Source organism: Cervus canadensis, chromosome 15 (assembly GCF_019320065.1).
Source record: "Cervus canadensis isolate Bull #8, Minnesota chromosome 15, ASM1932006v1, whole genome shotgun sequence".
NCBI lineage: Eukaryota > Metazoa > Chordata > Mammalia > Artiodactyla > Cervidae > Cervus > Cervus canadensis.
The window spans coordinates 40,529,836-40,550,767 of record NC_057400.1 but is presented as its reverse complement, the minus strand read 5'-3'; the positions used below and the strand labels follow the sequence as shown (position 1 = coordinate 40,550,767).

The window sequence follows — 20,932 nt, the reverse complement described above, 5'->3', positions numbered from 1 at the left end:
GGTCAGTGTGTTAAAAAGCAGAGCTGCCCTAGTTAAGTGAGAGAGAGGACCCAGCGGCCTCCCTGAGTGAATTCTCTACCACACATCTGCGCTGGACACTGCTGTTTTACACTCCTCTCCAACGAGACCCTATTGCCAAGAAACCAGAAGTCCACAAGACACTTGGCGTGGTCTAGAAATGCTGTGAGTGGAAAAAAACAAAAATACTAAACCTAACATCTTATAATAATATAAACCCATGATATTTGACAAGAGTCCAAAGATTAGTGGGGAGATTTGTGGAGCTTCTAAATAAGTATAAATCAGAGCTAGTTTTCGATACATGTCTCCTGGAGAATTTCTCCTAAATTGAGTCGTAGGAGAGACTGGCTTGTATATGGGGGCAGAGACAGAAACCTTATAAGGTTTTTTTGTGTCACACAGGCTTCTCAGAAAGGCGCAACGATAGATATCTGGGGTGTGGATGAGTGAGTGAGGAGAGAGAGTAAGCAGGAATGGATTTATAAAATTCTGGAAGAGGCAATGAAAGAGCTCCTGAAAAAAAGTAATTTGGGGACGAATGAGGATAAAAGAAAACAGCATAGCTCACTATGAAGACAGGTAACATGTTAGTAGCCATGTTATAGGTAACTTGAGAAGGCGGGTGGGTAGGTGGGTGGATGAATATAGGTAATGCTTGAGAAATTATTAGTATAAATGAAAAGTGCTTGTATTGTATACTAATTTTTAGAGATTGAACCGATCAAAGAATTTCCTGCCTGAAAATTAGAGACCTTAGAGGTCATAATACATTTTTGGGTCACAAAATGTATTTTGGGGCCTTTCTCCAGAAGACGAAACTAAGCGAAAGGAAATATTGCTGTAAATAACATGTTGCTGTAGTTATTAAATTTAAAAATTCATTATTCAGTTGCTCTCCTACATTTCAACTTTTGCCAGTTTTTAGCCAACAAAAGGTGTTGAAATGCTTCTCAGCCCTCGTGTACATGGCAGTTCAGGACTGAGAAAAACTTAGAAAGGATTGATTGTGCTCAGTGTTTACAGAGTTGCATATAAGACCAGAAAACACAAACACACACAAAATGGGTGAGGATAAATCAGACCAAAGGAAAAACAGGGGTAAGAGCAGGAAGCTTCCTGTTACTACAGAAATGGCCCTGTATTTCCTGGTTGCCAAACCAAAAATAACATACCTATTTCCATGTTTCAGTAATCTCAGTGTAGAAGAAAACCCAAGAAGCAGAAATGCCGTAACTGTGCCTGGTCCCGAGACCTGGAAGAATCCTCCTGGGGTTCCAGTGGGAGGATGCTGTGTTATTTGGTGACTCCCACCTTCAAAAAATATCTGTATACATGTTTAAATAATGAAACCCCAGAGAATCTGTGAGACCGATTTATATACTCTTATATTTACTTGAAAGTATTATAACAAGGAAAGTAAAAGAGCACATGGATGCATGCATAAGCATGTTATATTTGTTTTAAGCAAATATTTATGAAACAGCTATGTAGTAGCATTGGGCAAGGCCAGAAAAGAATGTAAACAATTAGCTAAAATGCAGCCATTATGGATTTTTCCTAATAAGGAAATAACAGATAAAATAATACTAACAGTACTTGTGTAGAAACTTCAACTACATTAACATCAAACTTGGGATCTTCATCTTACTGTAATTTATTGACAACAATAAAATTAAAGAAGGACTCTCAAACATCCATTAGAAGTTACATCATTTCAATGTAGTTGGGTGTTCGTTTATGACCTGCTTAAGTTCTGCTTGGTAATAAAATATGTATGAGCGTGAGAGAGTGAGTATGTGTGTGCCTACATGCATCTTCATAGTGGGTTGCATATTAGCGTTAATAACAGATTTCTTTAAAAAATATGAAATGTGTTTAACATAATTTCTAACCTGGCTGTTGAGGAGCATTCTCTGTTTTTGCCTGGATCAGCCTCCTCTTTTCCTTTCCCACCTGGGTATTTCTCTGCTCACTGTCAAAATCAAACTAAACCTTATTCCATCGCAATTCCAAGTAATAGAAAGAAGCTGTTATTTGTTTTAGTGTTGACACTCATCTCTCTAAAACACCTATTTCTATAATTCATAATCTAGTTCACTAATTTTTTACCTGGCCAATATTTTTGTTACTAATAGTGCACACTCTTTGAACTACTTCTGAAGTTTCTGTTTTGTCGTGTTGATGTGTATATTTTGACCCTAGTTCCTTCCTGTCTAAATTACTGTAGCTTTATAATATCCATAAATAAATGATAGGCCTGGCCCCTCTTCTGTATAACTTCCAGACAAGACTTTCCTTTTTCAAAATATTCTTACTCAACATTAATTTGATAATAGGTTTGAGTCCCAAGTAGATCTCTGTTGATATTTTTGCTTGGAACCCTGATCATTTCACCAATGTGCTTTTAAATACAGTTGAACCTTTTCTTAATAATTTAAGACTTACCACAGTGGCAAATTAGTGATTACCTGATTTAATACAGTGATGCTTACGGGATTGGTGAGGTTCATGGAACTGTTGCTCACGTGCTCTGTAACACCTGCTCTTTGTATCATTTTCCTCTTTTATTGGTTGCTGGTACCTTAGTTTTCACTAGGTACCATCCATATGATTTTGTAGCAGCCCTACCCTCAACCTGGCCCCTCTTTCCTCTAATTTCCTGCTTTTGATTTGTTATAGCCAAGGAAAATAGCTGACCAGCTTGTTTAAAATGTTTGAAAAACTATGGATAAATAAACTTTGAACCAGGGCCTCTCTTAGGAGGTTGTTTATTTGTTTGTTTTATTATATTTTGTTTTTAGTCTTTAGGCCAGGAACACTAAAACAGCTGTTTTGGGTTTCTGGAGCCATTTCCCTACCACCCTTTATTTATTTTGAAGAGATTGTGAGCTGTATTTTAGATAAATAGGTAATATTTTTAAATAAGTTCTAATATGTAGATTATTTTATATGTGGATATCCAATGGTTGTACTGAATTTATTTTTAAAATGTACGGAATAAACAAATACTTGTAAGCTCTGTAAGATAGCTCCATCTTTCTTACCAGGTTTTTTAAAATGCTACTTTTTTCCTGAAGTTGTTTTCCCACCCCCACCCCCCCACCCTGCCTTTTTTTAAAATCTTGATTGGTAACTTGGATGTCTTCCTCCCCAATCCCCCACCTCACCCCAGCAAGTACAAGACACTTGAGAAAAAGATCTGGAAAAGGAAATAAATTGGTTTCTCTTTCTTTACTTTTTTTTAAAAAACTTTGACGGGAAACTTACCTAGCCCAGATAGGCGGGACGGACAGTCTGAGGAGGATGCTGCAGTACAGTTGTAAAACTGGGGACTGTCAGAAAGTCGGGGCTTTCATTTCTGTTGCCTGCCTTGGAGACCAAATGGAGTCATCCTTTCCCTTTTTACACAATCGTAAAATAACGGCTTAAACACTAATTATGTTTTGCATTTCAGGTTATGGTTTTGTTGACTTTGACAGTCCTGCAGCAGCTCAGAAGGCTGTATCCGCCCTGAAGGCAAGTGGGGTTCAAGCTCAAATGGCAAAGGTGAGTGAGAGCTGGTCCTCCTTCCTCCCATCTCTGGCTTTGCTTCTGAATCTGGGCGCCTGGCTTTTCCTGTCACCATGCAAGTTCTCCTTCCATCCCAGTGAGTCACAGTTAACTGGGGACTTTTGCCCCTTGCCTTCACATCCTCAGTAGTAGCTATTTTGCCAAAGACAGTTCCTCATAATTTTATGTGTGAAAAAGAATTTTACAACTGTATAAAATTTTTCATAGCAAAGTATGTAAGCCCGTAAGTAAATGGAGAAATAGTATCAAATTTTCTCAGGTAATTGGGTACTTGTGGACTAAAGCTCTGTACTTTATGTTTAAAAATAATTTTAAAATTTCAATGTTTAAGGAATTAATACATTTTAGAAATACTTCAGAATGTCATGTTCTGAAAGAATAATATACTTTATCACGTATGTAGGCTTGCACAGATATACTAGTAGTTTTAATGCAATGTCAGCTACAGATAATATTTCCTCTATATAAAAGAGACATTTTTAGACATTGATTATTAATGAAATTAATAATCCTACAGTTTCAATGAACTCTTATCATAGAAGTGGTGTTTGTGCTCCAGGTTTTATTGCCTGAATGTAAACTTGGGTTTTATCATACCTAGTGCACTTACTCTTTCCAAAAGATCAATAATTTTATATTATCCAGTTTCTTGAAGTACAAAGTAATTTTGTGCTGTCCTCTGCTTCTTCTGAAGAGTAGCTTGTGATCTTTCCCTGAGGAGCACTCACATTTCCATAAGGGAAGGAGATTTATGAAAGTTAAAGAACCCTGGTTGAAATAAGTTACCTGCTAAGCCCTTAAAGCTGTTGAAGGACAAATATGTAGCTACCAGAATAGAGATTTCCCTTGACTAAAAGAATCAACATGAATAAAGATTTCAGAAGTTGATGAAAGGGGCTTCCCAGGTGGCTCAGATGGTAAAGAATCTGCCAGCAATGTGGGAGACCCAGGATCAGTCCTTGGGTCAGGAAGATCCCCTGGAGAAGGGAATGGCTACCCACTCCAGTATTCTTGGCTGGGAAATCCCATGGACAGAGGAGCCTGGTGGGCTACAGTCCATGGGGTCACAAAGAGTCAGATGCAGCTGAGTGACTAACACTTTCACTTTCATCACCTTTCTAAAGTTGTCCTTGACTTTTAATATTTTTAGACCTCTGGAGTAAGATAAAGTCCAAAGTAAGAAGCTAAAATAAACTGTGAATACTAAGGACACATCTTCTCTAGAGTGAGGGCACCCTGATTTTTAGATTATTTGTCCATAATATAGAGCACCTTCTTGTGGTACTGTTGAAAGACAGTGATTATGAGGCTTTAGTGTGTTTAACTGTGCATATGCAGTACTTATGTTGTGTATGGTTTACAGAATGTTTAATATGTCTCTGTAAACTGTGGGTAACCATATGTTTTCTAAGCAGGACTTTGAAGGCACAATGAGAAAAGAACTGTATTTTTCCCTCTGTTCTGTCCATTTCCTCTACTCTGAAGCTCCTGTTTCTTCCTCTCATGGATAAAATCTAGGGCAGATCCCATGACTTTTCTGGCAACTCTCATTATTTTGAAAAGTCCCTTCAGTTGCTTGTTTCATTTCAGGCCTTTCTGGTTAATTTTTTTCTTTAGAGTGCCCCTTGATTTTTTTCATGTCCCAACTTCAGGGAATATAATTGTCTTTAAATACATTTTCAGCCATTCCTTTATGTATTTACACCAACCTCGATACAATATTTTAAACAAGATGTTTAAGGGGGAAGTCTCAAGTTATATTCCAAATATGGTTAATAAAATCTCAGAATTGTGTAAGGGTTTTGAAAACTCAGTTCTGAGAGTCAGCAAAAGGGATGTGCGTCTTGGATGTTGCTGGTGCTGAGAGAAATCACAGCTTACAAAGCAGTTGTCTGCTAAAAACCACACACTGATAATTTGGTGACCAAAAGGTGATATTTTATAAGTTTACAACTCAATAAGAGAATCTTTTACATGTTTCCAAACACATACATACACACACACAGATTTGTAAGACGTGTATTTAGTGACATTTTAGGAAATTGGAGGTTGTGATTAATGATAATGCATCATGCTTTTTTTCTTATTTGAAATAATGTGAAATATTATTAATACATCCCAATACAACCATCTATTACTATGTGTCTACAAACACACACACACAGATGTGTAACACATGGTTAACATTTTGATGCTGAATGTCTGATTTTTCAAACACATTTCCAGTGCTAAGTATGTGATGCCTGTAATTGAGATGTCCAGTCCTGTTTGTTTGACAAAATTTTTTGTGCCATATAATACTAAAACTTCTGCCTTCCCCCCAACTCTGCTCTTACTAGTAAGCTTGTCCTGGAATGGGAACATGGTTTGTTCTTTCCTATTTCCCAAATGTGTGTTTTTTCCCACTCTTCCAGAGCTAGCTGTGGTTTCTTGCCCATCCCAGGTTGGAGCAGTGGTAAAGGATGGGAAAGCTTCTTGACCTGACAATTATGTGATGTGGTGTTGATTTCTCTGGGCAGAGAGAAAACTGATGCTTTCCCTAGTAGAATGCCCTGCTCTCTCCCCTGTGGTTCCTTCACCCTAGAGAAGACGTGTCCTCAGCTCCTGAGAATCTAAGGGTCAGCCTTCAGTCCTTTTCTTCTTGAACCTTCTTGTTCTTCAGTACAGCCTTCCTGGGTGGATCTAACACAGCCCTGCGCCAGCTCCGTCTTGTGTGGCCCACATTGATCTGTCTGCCAGCTGTCTGTGGGAAACTAGTTACCTCCCAATCACACTTATAGGCCCCTTCAGTCAGCCTTTTGCCTTTTAGATTCCTCAGGCTTAAGTCAGACATTGATCCATTGTATCCACCAAACTCCAGAGGACGCAGACCAGGCTTCATGAGGCGTCTCTTGAAGCCCCTCGTGCTTGGCTGGCGGTGGGCGGGGGAGGGAGGGTGCAGGAAGAAGCCCAGTTGGTGGGAACGTGGAACACATCATAGAACACATCAGTGGTTCTCTCCACCTGTGTGTTCATTCCCAGCCTCCTCAGTCCCTCCCAGGCAGACAGGAGGTGGGTGGTCAGCTGAGCATCCAAAACCAGTCTTCAGCCAGCTTCTGTGCAGACTCTGTTTAGGAGGCCTGGTTTCTCGCTCTGGCCTGTGGGTGTGCCTGACACCCATTTTTTGTTTTTGGGTTTTTTTGGTGACTTCTGCTGAAACAAAATTAGAAAGAGGCCTATTTTAACAATCTACTAGGGCTAACGCAGAGGCCTGATTTAGAGAGGCCTCATGAGCACGAACCTAGGCATCTTTTCAGTACCAGTGATGTCGAGTAGCATAGTATATTAACTATATGCTGTTTGAAGAAGTCTTTCCAATGCATTTAGTCAGAACCTGAGTGGGTATAGATTGGCACTGTATGTCTCGTGTCAACAGTGCGCTTTGAATGCCAGCTTTCCCGTGGACTGATAATGAGCACTGTTCAAAGACCTCCTCAGGCAGCTTGGGACTGTAAATTGGCTAGGAAAAATGATCCCTTCCTCCATCATCTGCGGGGAATGAACAGTGCAGGGGTTCAGAGACACTGGCAGTGTGCCAACATCCTGCACATCGTGAATTTCTTCAGGTCTCTACAGAATGACTGAGTTTCCTGGACCTGGTTTCTTTTTTATTATACCATTAAAGTTACAAAAGGTATTTTAAATGGTAGAGGGTCCATTGTTCTATGCCATAGAACCATGGATGTGAGTATGGGGAGTTAACTTAGCTCCTTTATGCCATCTGGATACAGGATTATCTGACTTGTAGCTTTTTGTGGAGACAGTTTGTAAAAGTTTAAGCCTGGCTCCTATGTTTGGGTAATAAGAGACCTGTCACTGTCACTTCCTTTAATTAATCTGGATACTATGAAGTTTTTGAAAATTCACATTGCCACATATTAAAGGCTTGCCCTTTTACATAATCCAAAAAATTCAGGGAAATTCTAGTGGGTGAGGGGAAATGTAATATTGTTTGACATTTTGGCTACCTGAGTTGAAAAAGGACTCCACAAATATTCAAAACTGAATTATAACACTACAAATGGAGAGCCTTGGACAATAGTGATTGCTTCTTACTTGTGTTTTAATTTCAGTGCCTTGCTTGGTACTTGGCATATGGTAGATATTAAGTGTTTGTTTTGTTGATGATCAAAGAAGCCAGTTAAGCATGAAAAAAACTTCCCAGCTTGGGCAGATATGGAGCGATAAGAATGGACCATTTAAAAATTATATTTATTGAGCTCTGTCTATTGAGTACCCTGATGAAATTTACCAAAAGGTTTTCCAAAAGGCTCGAGGTCATTCCCATTTATGTTACACTGGGCATTTGTTTCAAATGTGTGCATTTTTCAAAATAAAAGACTCAGAATCTATGAAAAGAAGAAAGAAACCCCAGATAACGAGCTAAAAAGATATGAAACTCAAATCAACATTGGTTAACAGTGATTTCTGTGGGCCTTTCAGCAGTACCTCTTCTGACCTGCTGGGGGTCAGCACATCATTCCATGTTATTTGCCTAGTGGTATGCTTGCAATTTTTTTCAGTAAATAGGCAGTCAAAGGAGCAGGAATTTAATCACCCTTCCACACAGAGGTCTACCATGCTTCAAGCAGTTTGCATTCACATGCCCGTAAGCAGCTATCTGCTGGTTGGTGAACCTATTCAGTACAAGAGAAAACAGATGTCTGGTCTTCCTGCCAAGTCCCTTTCTTGCATTTTAGGAACCATTCCACACGCACAGGGAGGTTTTTGTTAATTTCTTTCAGATGATGACTGAGTGCTTTACACCACGTGGGACCTCTGAGCCCTACTTTTCTACTCAAGTGAACATTAGTAGCCATTTATCCCTCTGATGGCCAATGTGGGATCTAGTTTTCTACTTGTTAGAGAAGCCATTGAACCCTTTCCACGCCTTAGGATATAAAGAGGCCTATTGGCCGCATTTTTATGTCTGACCACCCATAATTTACAGAGTAATTGTTTTTTCAGACATAGCATTGCATGTCATAAAACAGAGTTATGGTTGTCCCTGATTTAAAGGCGCAATATTGCCCTTATTCAAGAACCACTCCCCTTACTACAAGTACTGTATGTTCTGTTTACTATGAATGTATCATGATTAGAACACAGGGACCCGTTTTTGGTTGATTAGATATTTTTGTGGCCATTGCTGCCAGGTTGGAGTTGCTTCTTATTTTTGTTTTTTTTTATTTTTTTACACTGTATGCAGAAGAAGTTGACCATTTGAAAAGAAAGATAAATAACATTAGCCCTGGAGGTCATTCCAGTGAAAAGAGCTAATTGACTGACCTTTTGCTATTGAAAACAAATGCATTAAAATCATAGGAAATACCTATCTATATTTAGTCTGCCTTATCTACCTATCACAGAGTGGGTTGGGAGCTCAATTTCTGGATTCAGATTTAGCGCTTTTAATTATTTTTTTCTTCATTGGTAAACTTTCAAATTGAATCAGCATTTTAAAGAATATTTTAATAATTTAATAATTATATTTAATAATATTTAATAATAATCAGTGTTTTAATAATAGCAAGTAAAACACAGATTTAGAAAGCATTTGGTTACCCTACATTGTTAGTTCTTTTGAAAATACTTCACAGATGACAAATTCTATGAACATTCTTAAATACTCTTAAATGTTCATCATTTAGATTTTAATAATTGTAACCCAAAAGGAAAGCTCATAATATATATGATACATGTTTCTTGCATAACATTTCTGATGCCATATCTTTGTCCCAGGAGTGTTTTAATGCTCCTTAATTAGGGAGTTCCCAGCTTCTTTTGAATCTGACTAAGCATGATTCAGAAACCTTTCTAATAAGATAGGTTTGATCACATCACTCCCTTGCGTCTGTGCCTCAGGAAGCTCCCCACTTTTTAGGGCGTGGCTTTCTAGCTGTGGTTCCCCCTTCCTACTCCTCCCACCTCACCCCATCAGAGCACCTGAAATTACAGAATAAATATGGCTTATCTCCCTGGAGTGTCATTATGACTCTATAAAGTATTAGGTCAGAAATATTGTTTCTATATTGAAACAAAGTCAGATAGTTAGGGAGTAGACTGCAACATTCACATGCTTTTTTTTTTTCCAGATAAAGCATAAGGCTTCAAGGAAATTGTGCAGCCTTAGCAAGGCTCCTTTCTCCATTGCCCACACATTTGCAGGAGACATAGTCATCCTCTTTGCTGCTGCACTCCTTAAGTGGAAAAGTTTAAGCAGTGATGACTGACAAAAAAGTCAGACTCCTTGGATAGCTTTTCACAGTCCGGTTTTCAGCCTCGTGCCTTATACGTGTTTCTCAGGTCTCAACTCAATGTCACGCCCTCTGAAAAGTGTTCCGTGTCCTCCCATTGTGGTTTGTACACATCTCCATTACAGCATTCAATTCGTGTGTTTCTGTCTCCCCAGCTCCAAATGTAAACTGTTGAAAGATGGGACTGGGGCCATAATTATTGTGTAAGAAGGTCTGGGATGTACAGGATACACTGTAACTGTTATTGGACTATGTTAGGCTACAGGGCCCCTCAGTACACCTTCAGAAAGAAAGGATCCCATCTGTGTTTGCCAACTAAGGACCAGACTTCCGCAGGAACACATACAGTCTCGTGCACTCCAGGAAAGCTTCAGGGACTTAGGAGATTAGAGCTGACATGCGGTAGCTAATTGAGAAGCTGTGCAATTAAGTGGGTGAAATTGAGGAGGTAGTGAGTGAAGTGGAAATAAGGAATGGAGATTTTACCTCTTAGCCTACCTCAGAAGAATTGAAAAATTTGATACCTAAGAACATCTTGTTTTTCCCCTTATTTTGAAGCCTTTTATCTATTGTTATACATTTATTAAATCACTTTGCAATTTTTATATTTTAAAAATACACTTTATGTAATTGTCAGTGGGAGCTTTTACTCTGTGTAAGGTAATCAGTGGTACCACACTGACTTTAATTTCAGCCAGAAGCAAGGGTAGTAGCTGTTTTTATTTAGTCTGTCAGGGGTTAAGGAGATTAAGTTTTTGGCTTACTATTGAACATTTGAAAATTTAAAATTTTTTTTTTATTGGCACCTGACACACCTCTGAGAAGCTGGGAACTTCTGCTCCATTCCTTTGGGACTGGGGGTTCCAGGCTGCCTTCTGTCAGAATCAGGAAGTCATAGAGAGTACTTCTTGCCCACAGTTTCACAGTCTGTGAAAACATTATTTATTTATTATTTATTTATTTATTTATTTATTTATTTTATTAGTTGGAGGCTAATTACTTCACAGCATTTCAGTGGGTTTTGTCATACATTGATATGAATCAGCCATGTGATAACTTTAATTCTTGGAACTACCAGGGTGTTTTACTCTTCTCTGGGATACCAGATTACTGTTTTAAGTCTTACAACTTAGGTATAGCGTGAAAGATCAGTATTCACTTTTACTTGCAGATTACCTAAAAGGAGAAGTTTTATTTTGTGTTTAATTAATGCCAGAATAACATTTGAAAGTAGAGACTTTGTACAAATCCAAACATTTGTATACTTCACATTTATTTTTAAAGTACTGGACATTTTGAAAATCTGAAATTCAGAGTGCACTTTTCTGATGCCTCAGACTAAAACATCAGTTAATGACTTCACTAATAGTGCTTGTTGGGCTTCCCAGGTGGCTCAGTGGGTAAAGAACCTGCCTGCAATGCAGGAGCATGCCAGAGGTATGGGTTCAATTCCTGGGTTGGGAAGATCCCCTGGAGGAGGGCACAGCAACCCACTTTAATGTGCTTGCCTGGAGAATCCCATGGACAGAGGAACCTGGCGGGCTACAGTCCATAGGTCACAGAGTCAGACACATCTGAAGCGGCTGAGCACTGCACAGTAGTGCTTGTTAAAATCATAAACTTGCATAGTTCAATAGGTAAAAGATAACAGCTGGTTAGTAATATCAAAGGAAAGCCTATTTTTAAGTTAAGACCATTCCAATCTCATAATTGCCATGGTGAATTTTTATTTGCTCAGAAAATATTCCAGTTGTCATGTAAGCTTATTTCCTCATGATTTAACACCAAACTCTTAGTAAATCAAGATACTTGCCGTGAGAACCCCATGAACTGTATAAAAAGGCAGAATTATACGTAGCAGTTACTGATTCTCAGAAAACTCAGTTCTTATGTTTGATTTCAGCTGATTTTACTTCCGCAATGGAAGGGTGAGTGGGAAATGGTCTAATTGTTGCTTCTTGGACTTTCATATGCATTTGTACTTCCTGGAGATCTTGTTAAAATGCAGTCTCTGATAACATCAGTCTGGGATCGGACCTGGGATCCTACATTTCTAGTAAGCTTTCAGGTAATTCCATCACAGCTGGCTCCTGGATCACTCTTTGAATAGCAAAGATTTCCCAGAATGCCCTACCCCCTTCTACACTTGAGTTTAGCTTTATCCAGATTCTAAAATTTGCTGTGCCTCTAGTCTGTCATTTTATATGGCTTTGTAGGTTTTTTGTTTTTGTTAGCTTAAGAGCCCTCTATTTTCCATTGGTGACCACAGATCAAGGTAGTAAGGACTCCACCATAGAGCAAAAGAAGGGAATTTGGGCAAACCACAGCTGAATTTTTGATGACTTGGTCCAGAATCCATCATGTGTCTCTGGATCAAATTATTAGCAGTAACCACCATCTGTGCAATAGTGTGCCCGAAATGGGCTCCTAAAAATAGTAGTGGAGGCAAGGTTAGTTATTTTTCAGAACACTGCAAACAGCTGAGACTTGTACTTCCATGATGGCATCCTCCAGCTTAGCAGTGCCTGCCAGCACTTCCACTTCCAAACCTGCCAAGAATGGTTTGGTGGGATTGTGACTGACCTGCACAGATCGTCCAAGCTTCAGACACTGTTGTTGAGTGTCCAGGGTGACTTGGGTGTTTTGTAGCTCCCATGGTCTCACTTGCTAGTACTTTAAAGGGACCTGAACTCAGAGAGTGGCTAAGTAAAAGTGTGTTCGTGTAAATATCTCACCTTCGATTAGAAATTAACAGATAATTCCCTGTTCCGTTTTAGCAACAGGAACAAGATCCTACCAACTTGTATATTTCTAATTTGCCACTGTCCATGGATGAGCAAGAACTTGAAAATATGCTGAAACCATTTGGACAAGTGATTTCTACAAGGATACTACGCGATTCCAGTGGGACAAGTCGTGGTGTTGGCTTTGCTAGGTAAGCACACTGCCCTACCTTCATGTCAACAATAGTTCTGCTGCATTTCCTGGAGAATAAAAATTGAGCAAGAAGAGAGGATTTAAGCCAGGGTTATAGGAGCCAGTTGAACCATGAACTTAAATTATGCACAAAAAATAATTTGCATCTCCCCCAGCTCTTTGGAAGCTCACTGGCATTCTTAAACCTGGGGATCCTTAATATTTTGATTAATTAGATCAGGTTGCCTAAACTGCTTAAAAAAATAATCTCAGGTTCCTAAATTTCATAAAGAAATTGGTATTTTTGTCTCATTAGGTAGAACTTTGGTTCATCATCAATAAAATCAGTAAATTAGATTTTTTAAAGAAATATTTCACACATTGAGAAGAGTACAGCAGACACCTAACCACCAGTTGTTACAGACATTATAACACTTTACAGCTTTTGCTTCAGATTTTTTTTAAGAAGTAAAATGTTGCACATATCTAAAGCGTCCTCATTCCTTCATCTTACTTTTATCCCTTCCTCCCCAGAAAGGGTACTTCAGTGCAGTGGTTAGTTTGCTTCCTTTGATTTTGACATAATTCAAACCTGAAAGCCCACATACAAAAACTGATTTTACAGTGCTTAGCAACCTATTAATTCTGTGCAGTAACCAATAATGTCTACATGTTTTAAAGTATTGACTTTGATTTTGGGCGGGGAGGGGGATTGCTGACTTTTTACTTTCCTATGCATTATCCTGTTTGATGACAATCGCATCTACCACAGGCCTGTGAGATCAACAAAGCAAGCATTGTTCACGCTTCACATATGAAAAGAATTGAGTTAAAGAAAGGACATTGTCATGGGGTTGTGAAGCAATGAAGCAAGGTCTAGTACTTGGTTCTTCTGGCTTTCAACCCATTGCTCTTTCTATTAGACCAGATGATTTTATAATAAAACTAAAATATTCTACAAGTGGAAAGTCACCAAGGCCAGAACCCATTGTGCACTTCATGGGTTAAAAGGATCAGGTGAAACAGTGAAAGACCCAGCGCCATCTGAAAATCGTCCTTTTGTGGGTGTTCTTCTGAAAGCAGATGAAGGACTTTCGTTTCTATATCCGAAGATGGAACCCAGTTAAATTCTGATGCTTTTTAATTACCACTATTACCACCCATTAGGGGCTTCCCTAGTGGCTCAGAGGGTAAAGCGTCTGCCTGCAATGTGGGAGACCTGGGTTCGATCCCTGGGTCGGGAAGATCCTCTGGAGAAGGAAATGGCAACCCACTCCAGTACCCTTGCCCAGAAAATCCCGTGGACAGGGGAGCCCAGTAGGCTACAGTCCATGGGGTCGCAAAGAGTCGGACACGACTGAGCGAATTCAGTCACTATTACCACCCATTAAAACCAAAGTGCAACTATTCTGGGTATTCCAGGAGTACAGTGCATTTTCAGCAGATTATTCAGTGTTTCCTCCATTAAAGAAAAATAAATCAAAGTTATTTAATTCCCCTGAAATGTTTCTGCAGATGTAGAATAAGTTGTTAGGCTCCATCCTTTAATTCTTCCTCTAAAGCCAAGAAGGAACATAATTGACTTCACTAATTTTAAACTTGAAGCTAAGGTGAAAAACTTGTAAGACACATCCTCTGTTCAGCCCCAATTCATTTCATGACTTTTGAGTCTGTCATTTTGTGAATAAGTAATAGGAAGGACCATCTCTAAAATGAGCAGTATCCTAGCAGCACTAAATACACTAGTAGTTTAAACTGGTATTTTTGTTTTTTTTTGTTTTTTTTTTTTGGTATTTTTGTTTTAAATTCAGTATCATAACTAATAAAGCTATTGTGTATTGATTATAATTTCAATAAGTAGAAAAAATTATACATTTTGCTTGATTAAAGGTATAATTTCTTTCTTTTATGATTCTGAAGGTACTCTGGTTATCAGGTTTTCATTTTACCGTGGAAGCACACAAACAACACTTAAATAAACGACAGAATAAACCCACTTTTTCTTATCACTCACTTTTTTTGTGAGGTTTCATTTGTAGCAAATAAACCTATAAGATTGTATTCTTGTGCACAGAACAAAATGAAAATTAAGATATCTTTGATTATTTATGTCTTATTTTTATGTATAAATAGGATGGAATCAACAGAAAAGTGTGAAGCTGTTATTGGTCATTTTAATGGAAAATTCATTAAGACACCACCCGGAGTTTCTGGTATGTTGTTTGTCTAAAATTATATTAGTAGTTTTTTCTGTTATTTATAATTTTAGGATGTGGTGATTCTCATATCAAAAACAAAAAACTCCTTATTTAGCTCTTTAAAATTCATTTCTTTGGATCTGCAAAAAGACGTCAAAATTCACTTCTCCCAGCTGTTTCAATGTGGAAACAAGCTCATGTTTACCAAGGAGGGGTAGGAGGAGGGATAAATTGGGAGGTTGAGTCTGACAAATACACACTACTCTACCGTGTATAAAATACATGACTGATAGGAACCTGGACTTCCCCGGTGCTCAGCAGTAAAGGATCTGCCTGCAATGCAGGAGACCTGCAGGAGACCCGGGTTCGATCCCTGGGTCGGGAAGATCCCCTGGAGAAGGAAATAGCAACCCACCCCAGTATTCTTGCCTGGGAAATCCTGTGGACAGGGGAGCCTGGTGGGCTACAGTCCGTGGGGTGGCAAAAGAATAGGACACACCCGAAAAACAACAACAAATAAGAACCTACAGTAAACTCTCCTCAGTTCTCTGTAACGATCTGATGGGAAAAGAATCTAAAAGAGTGGATATGGGTTTATGTATAACTGATACACTTTGCTATGCAGCAGAAACTAACACAACATAGTAAATCACTATACCCTAATGAATGTTTTTAAATTCAAAAAATAAAATGAATATGTAAATATAAAATAAAAATATGTATATGAATGGAAACAGGCGTACTGGTAAGGAGCTGTGTGACTTGCAGAGGATTGGAAACCTCTCCTCCCTGGATGCTGAAGGCATCCTCTAACACACCTTATCATTCAGTAAATATTCTGTCATTCAGTCATATCCACTGAGGACAATGGTACTTTCTACCCCAGCTCCTGCCTTTGTTCTAGATTATTTCAACATGTGTTAGCCCTCCCTGCTTATATTGCCTGGACTCAGCTGCTATGGCCCCTCCATCCACTCCTCTATAGCCTCCTCCTGCCGTTGCTCTGACCTGTGTTGTCTTGACTGAGAACAGTGCGCCTCAGGAGATTTCATTCCAACATCACACCTCCTCTGACTCCCACTAAACCTGCTCTGAAATACAGTGAGCTCCAGCCTGTCCAGACCCTCAGCATCACTGGTCCTCACTCAGCGTCTCACCCTTACCTAAACTGTTGTTCTTCACAGTTTTCACCAGTTTGCACAGCCCTCTCCCTAAACTGCTCCCACACCGCAGACCTAAGGAGATGGTTTCACTTACATTCCATTTAACTTGGCTGTTCCCTTCTCACCCCTCAAGATTTTGGTCAAGGCCTGCCTCCCCACTTCAGCAGCCTCCTCTGCTCCCGTTGGGTTACCATCTGCATAGCTCCCTGCGGACACCCACCTGTGGGGCGGCATTTAACAGGTTCACACACGTCAGTGCACTAAACTGAGCTCCTTGAAGACAGAGCCTGTTTTCTCATCTTTCGCTTTTCATGCCTAGCTCAGTACTTAAACCTTACTAAGCACCAATAACTGTTTGTTATTTTGCATAAATTTAACTACACTATTTACCAAGACAACACTGTTTACAAGCTGGCGTGCAAGTGGCTGACCACAAGCTAGAAGATGTTTCCATGTGTGCATGTGTAACTAGTGTTTAGTATTTATTCTCCTGTAGCTCTAAGGCTCCATCTTTAACTGGATGGCTGATGATTATGGTTAGGGATCCACTTTAGTTTCGGTATCCAAGTGAGTCCCACTTCATAGAGAATTTACTCGTAAGTATGTGCGATACCATGAACTAATTGCATCCTTTAACTGAAACCTGATAGGATGCAGTTTGCATGGCTGTATGTGAGCTTGAACTGCCTACTGACATGAGTTTGAAGCATAAAATACAAGATCTGGTAGTACATTCTTTCAAGGAACTCAGCCTTGTGAAAAAGCTTCCTTTTTTGCTTTTCTTAGGCAGTTTTCTTTTGAGTTGAAATTAAAGAAAACAAGAAGGGATTGTTTTTACCCTCCAACTGAGTAAAGACAAAGGAAAGATTTCATACGTGGGAGCCTTCTGTCAACCTTGCCCTGCAGGCCTTGCAAGGCCCCTGCACACAGCTGCCCCTGTGCTCTTCTCACTCCCCCATGTCCTGCTCCCTCCCCTTGCCGTCCTCTGCATAGTCAGGACCCCAGAGGATTACATGAGTCCCTTCGAAGGGCTGCTCATCCACACACCTATGACCTCCTTACTTTGTCAGCTTGTTCTTGAATGCGACAGGGGAATTTCAAGAAGGAAAAACACCACAGCACCCTTTTATTTTGATGTTGTATCAGCCTAAGATAAGATCTGCCAGTTCCCTGAGTAAAATAGATCTTAGCATGTCACGAATTGAGGTTGGCCAGTTTCCTTTTTTCTCCAAAGGACTTCATGGTTGTGTCATTTAACTGTTTTCTTTGAAGTAGATTCGAAGATTGTTGGTCACACCCATTCTAGGGGGAAAAAAAAAGACCTGATTTCCAAACCACACATAAATGATTGTAGGATTCTCTGCACCTTTGCAGCTAATAATGAATAGTTTCTTCCAAGTAGTGCTGAGGGTCAGAGAGGGTGTAAGAACCACATCAGTTCCTTCTCTGAGAGGAGCATCCCCTAGGGAGGACGGCTGTGTGGTCAAGCCGTTCTCTTTATTCAAACCAGGACTTAACTTTATGCCATTTTCTGATGTGTGATGATCTCTCCTGTGTTTCAGTATTGGTTCCCGACTAGACTACAAGTTCTTTAGTGGCGAGGGCTGTGTTTTATATTTTAATTTTGCAGTAGGCACCAAAAGCCTATGCATCGCCCTGTACCAGCAGAGGTTTACCAAAGGGTTTTCAAGAGCATTTTTCATATGGAGTGCTTATCACAAGATTCGTGGCTGGCTATTTTGATGGCCTTTGGGGATAGATTTTGCCTATAATAGGTTGGGCTGCTTTTTTGGTAGGAGTTTGAAATGTACAATGCAGGTTGGGAAGCCCACTGTTCAATGAACAACCTTTCCCCAAAACAAGTCTCCAGTGGACTGGAGAACCCACACCAGAATTGAAACCATTTTCAACATCTCTGGATTGTTTTCTGTCCATGTAAATACAAGAATTATCTTTGACCAACAGTCTGTTTATTAATGCCTCTCTCTCCCCTCCAATTACCTGACTGACTGCGCTGTCACATGGGTTTCCTCATGGAGTGCATATGATTACTTTCAGTAGAACCAGATGAAAAAGAAAAAATATTGTCAGACAAGGGTAAATTGAATGGGCCTCCACTTTCATGTTTAAATAATGTAGGCTTATTGCTAGGCAGACATAACATTTCATAAATACAGTCAGAGGATGGTTTATTTAATGATGCAAGTTGTTTAGCTGGCATAAGCAGAATTATCCAGGATGGTTTCTGTCAGAGTACTCCGATTCTTGCACGACTGTTGATTTGCATGTGACATTGGAACCAAGTGTAGAAAAGAAAGACACATTAGACACAGTCCCTCAAAGACACTTTTTGAAAATTAGGAAACTGAGCAGTTAATTCACTGCGTGACACTAGAAAGGAAGTCTCTAGATGGCAAAGCAGGAGGAGCTCAGCTATGTCATTTCTCCAATACCACCCATCCGTCTGCCAGCACTCTCTTCATGCCAGGATCTTGTAGCTCAGTCCCCTATGTGGGGCCTGGTAATGCATGTTTAGAGTTCCATAAAAATCCACTCAACCACATCACGACGTTTTATGCAGTCTTCTTTCTGAAGCTGCTTTTTAAAAAATCTTGTGCTTTTGTGTCTGTTATTACCATATTTTCACAAAGGCTTTATCTTATGGCAGATTCTTCAAGCATACATTACAGTTGGAAGGAAAAGAAATTTCTCAGAATGCCTTTCCTTCTATCCTTCTCCCCACTCAGGCTCTCACTTTTCTCTGAAAATGCTGAAGCATTTTCTTTTGTTTGGATTTACCTTGGTTTTGAGTGCTAGCTGGTTTGCACTAGCAAAGTCACATTTACTTGAAAGGACCATGAGGGTAAAAGAACTTGTTTGTGAGACAGTGACTTCTTTGTGAGACAGTCTAGGTGAATTCCATAGAAATTTAAAAGCAGTATGTCCTATTGGGTTGATAAAAATTCCATTATGGAGAAATAGTATAGCAGTGTTGCTTTCCCACACAGTGAATGTTAGAAACAAGAGATGGGTAGAACTGAGGTCCAAATTAGGAGATGGACCCAAGGCAAAGACACTGTCACTTATGGTCATGATTCAGAGATTTGTCTGAAAAATGTTTTTCCAGTATCTTCCTAGAAGAGAGTATAAATGCATATGGCATGTTAGCTGGAACTCTTCTAGGGCCGCTTGCCCTGCACCCACAGTCTTTGCACAGTCACCGCAGTCTGTGGGAGACACACAGCATACACTCCATGGACAAAGGCCACACGCACATCCAGTGCTGCAGAAGGCAGCATGATCACGTCTCTCCTTCCAGACCTCTCCATGACATTAATGGAGTGTTAAGACGTCCTTGTATGCTCGGGACAGAGTTTTTTTTTAAAAAAAGAAAAAAAGTGCCTAGTCATTGGATATGCAATTGCTGGTTAGACTCCCAGCCTCACGCTGGCTTCATTCTGCCGCATTGCCTGAAGCTTCTCCTGTGCAGGCAAGGGAGCTCCAGTGAAGTGCATATGTGACGGCTGGCCAACTCCATCCAAAGACCCCAACTTGCTTTACATCTGCTTTCTGTATTACCTTGACTTTTCAGTTTGGGTATATGCCCAGTAGGGCTTGAAAACTGCTCTTACCCATGTTCTGGAATGTTCCATATGTAGGTAGAATTATTTGGGACTTGTTCAGTGCCAGAAGGCAGAAAAGGTAATGTTTAGAGGAAAAATTACAAATCTGGTAAAAAGGCTGGACATCTTTCAAGGGCTTTTAATTGCCCATTTCATTTCCTGCATGTTTGGCTTAAGCTTCATTTACTCTGTTAAAAACAGAAAATTTGGGTGACTCTAGGACAAAAGAGATACTTGAAGACATGTGCAATGGTCCTGGTACCTTTAGGACAATGTGCTCAAACCTCTGGGATTATGATGGTTCCTGTCTCTCTCACCAGCGTGTACAGTAGAGCAGAGTCTGAATGCACGTTCTCTTGAGATGTTCCCTCCAAAGGTAAATCATGAGTAAGTCATCGCCAAGAAAGCAGAAGCATCCTGGGAGGCCAGTGGGGTGAGGACTGTCTTGCAGATCCGAAACTAAAACTTATTCTCTACCAGAAGGGAAGTCTGGTTTTTAAAAAGTGACAAGGGACCTCAACTAGACGTGTGCCCATGTTTCAGCTGAAGACGCTTTGAGTGTTGTGCCAGGCTTAGGAGGAGACTGCCTTCGGGCAGCTGTCAACACCGTGGATCACACCCAGCCACAGCAGGCCTACTGCAGTCAGTTTTACCCCTTTCCACTGTCAGGTCCTGCTCTAGAGGAACAGTAAATAGTGGTGTGTGCGTGTTAGGTCACTTCAGTCCTATCCTGACTCTTTGCAACTGTGGACTGTAGCCTGCCAGACTCCTCTGTTCATCTAATTCTCCAGGCAAGGATACCGGAGTGGGTTGCCATGCCCTCCTGCAGGGTATCTTCCCGACCCAGGGATCAAACCCATGTCTCATGTCTTCTGCATTGGTAGGCGGGTTCTTTACCACTAGAGCCACCTGGGAAGCCCATAAATAGTGAAGTAAGATTTTATCAAAGCATAAGGATCTTGAGTTAAAGATGTAAGTGTTACTATGAAACAGTTTTCTAAAAGGCATTTGCCAGTAACTTCATCCCTAACTACAACTTAAACATTTCTTTAGTCTACATCAAGGCAACGTAGCAACCATAGCCAGCTCTTTAAATCTCACAGAACCAAATCCCAAGGAAAACAGGCCAGTCCCTAAAAATGTTT

General features: G+C 40.0%; 1 protein-coding gene across 7 annotated transcripts in view; it reads left to right on the top strand.

Annotated features, from left to right (window-relative positions):
* RBMS1 (RNA binding motif single stranded interacting protein 1) overlaps nucleotides 1–20,932 on the top strand; it is a 213,935-nt gene that overhangs the window by 174,054 nt on the left and 18,949 nt on the right. For all 7 annotated transcript variants that reach the window (XM_043488054.1, XM_043488053.1, XM_043488056.1 and 4 more), the window contains exons 4-6: nucleotides 3,476–3,567; nucleotides 12,665–12,822; nucleotides 14,937–15,016. In XM_043488054.1, the coding sequence (XP_043343989.1) occupies nucleotides 3,476–3,567; nucleotides 12,665–12,822; nucleotides 14,937–15,016 (330 nt within the window). The remainder of the gene's footprint in view (nucleotides 1–3,475; nucleotides 3,568–12,664; nucleotides 12,823–14,936; nucleotides 15,017–20,932) is intronic.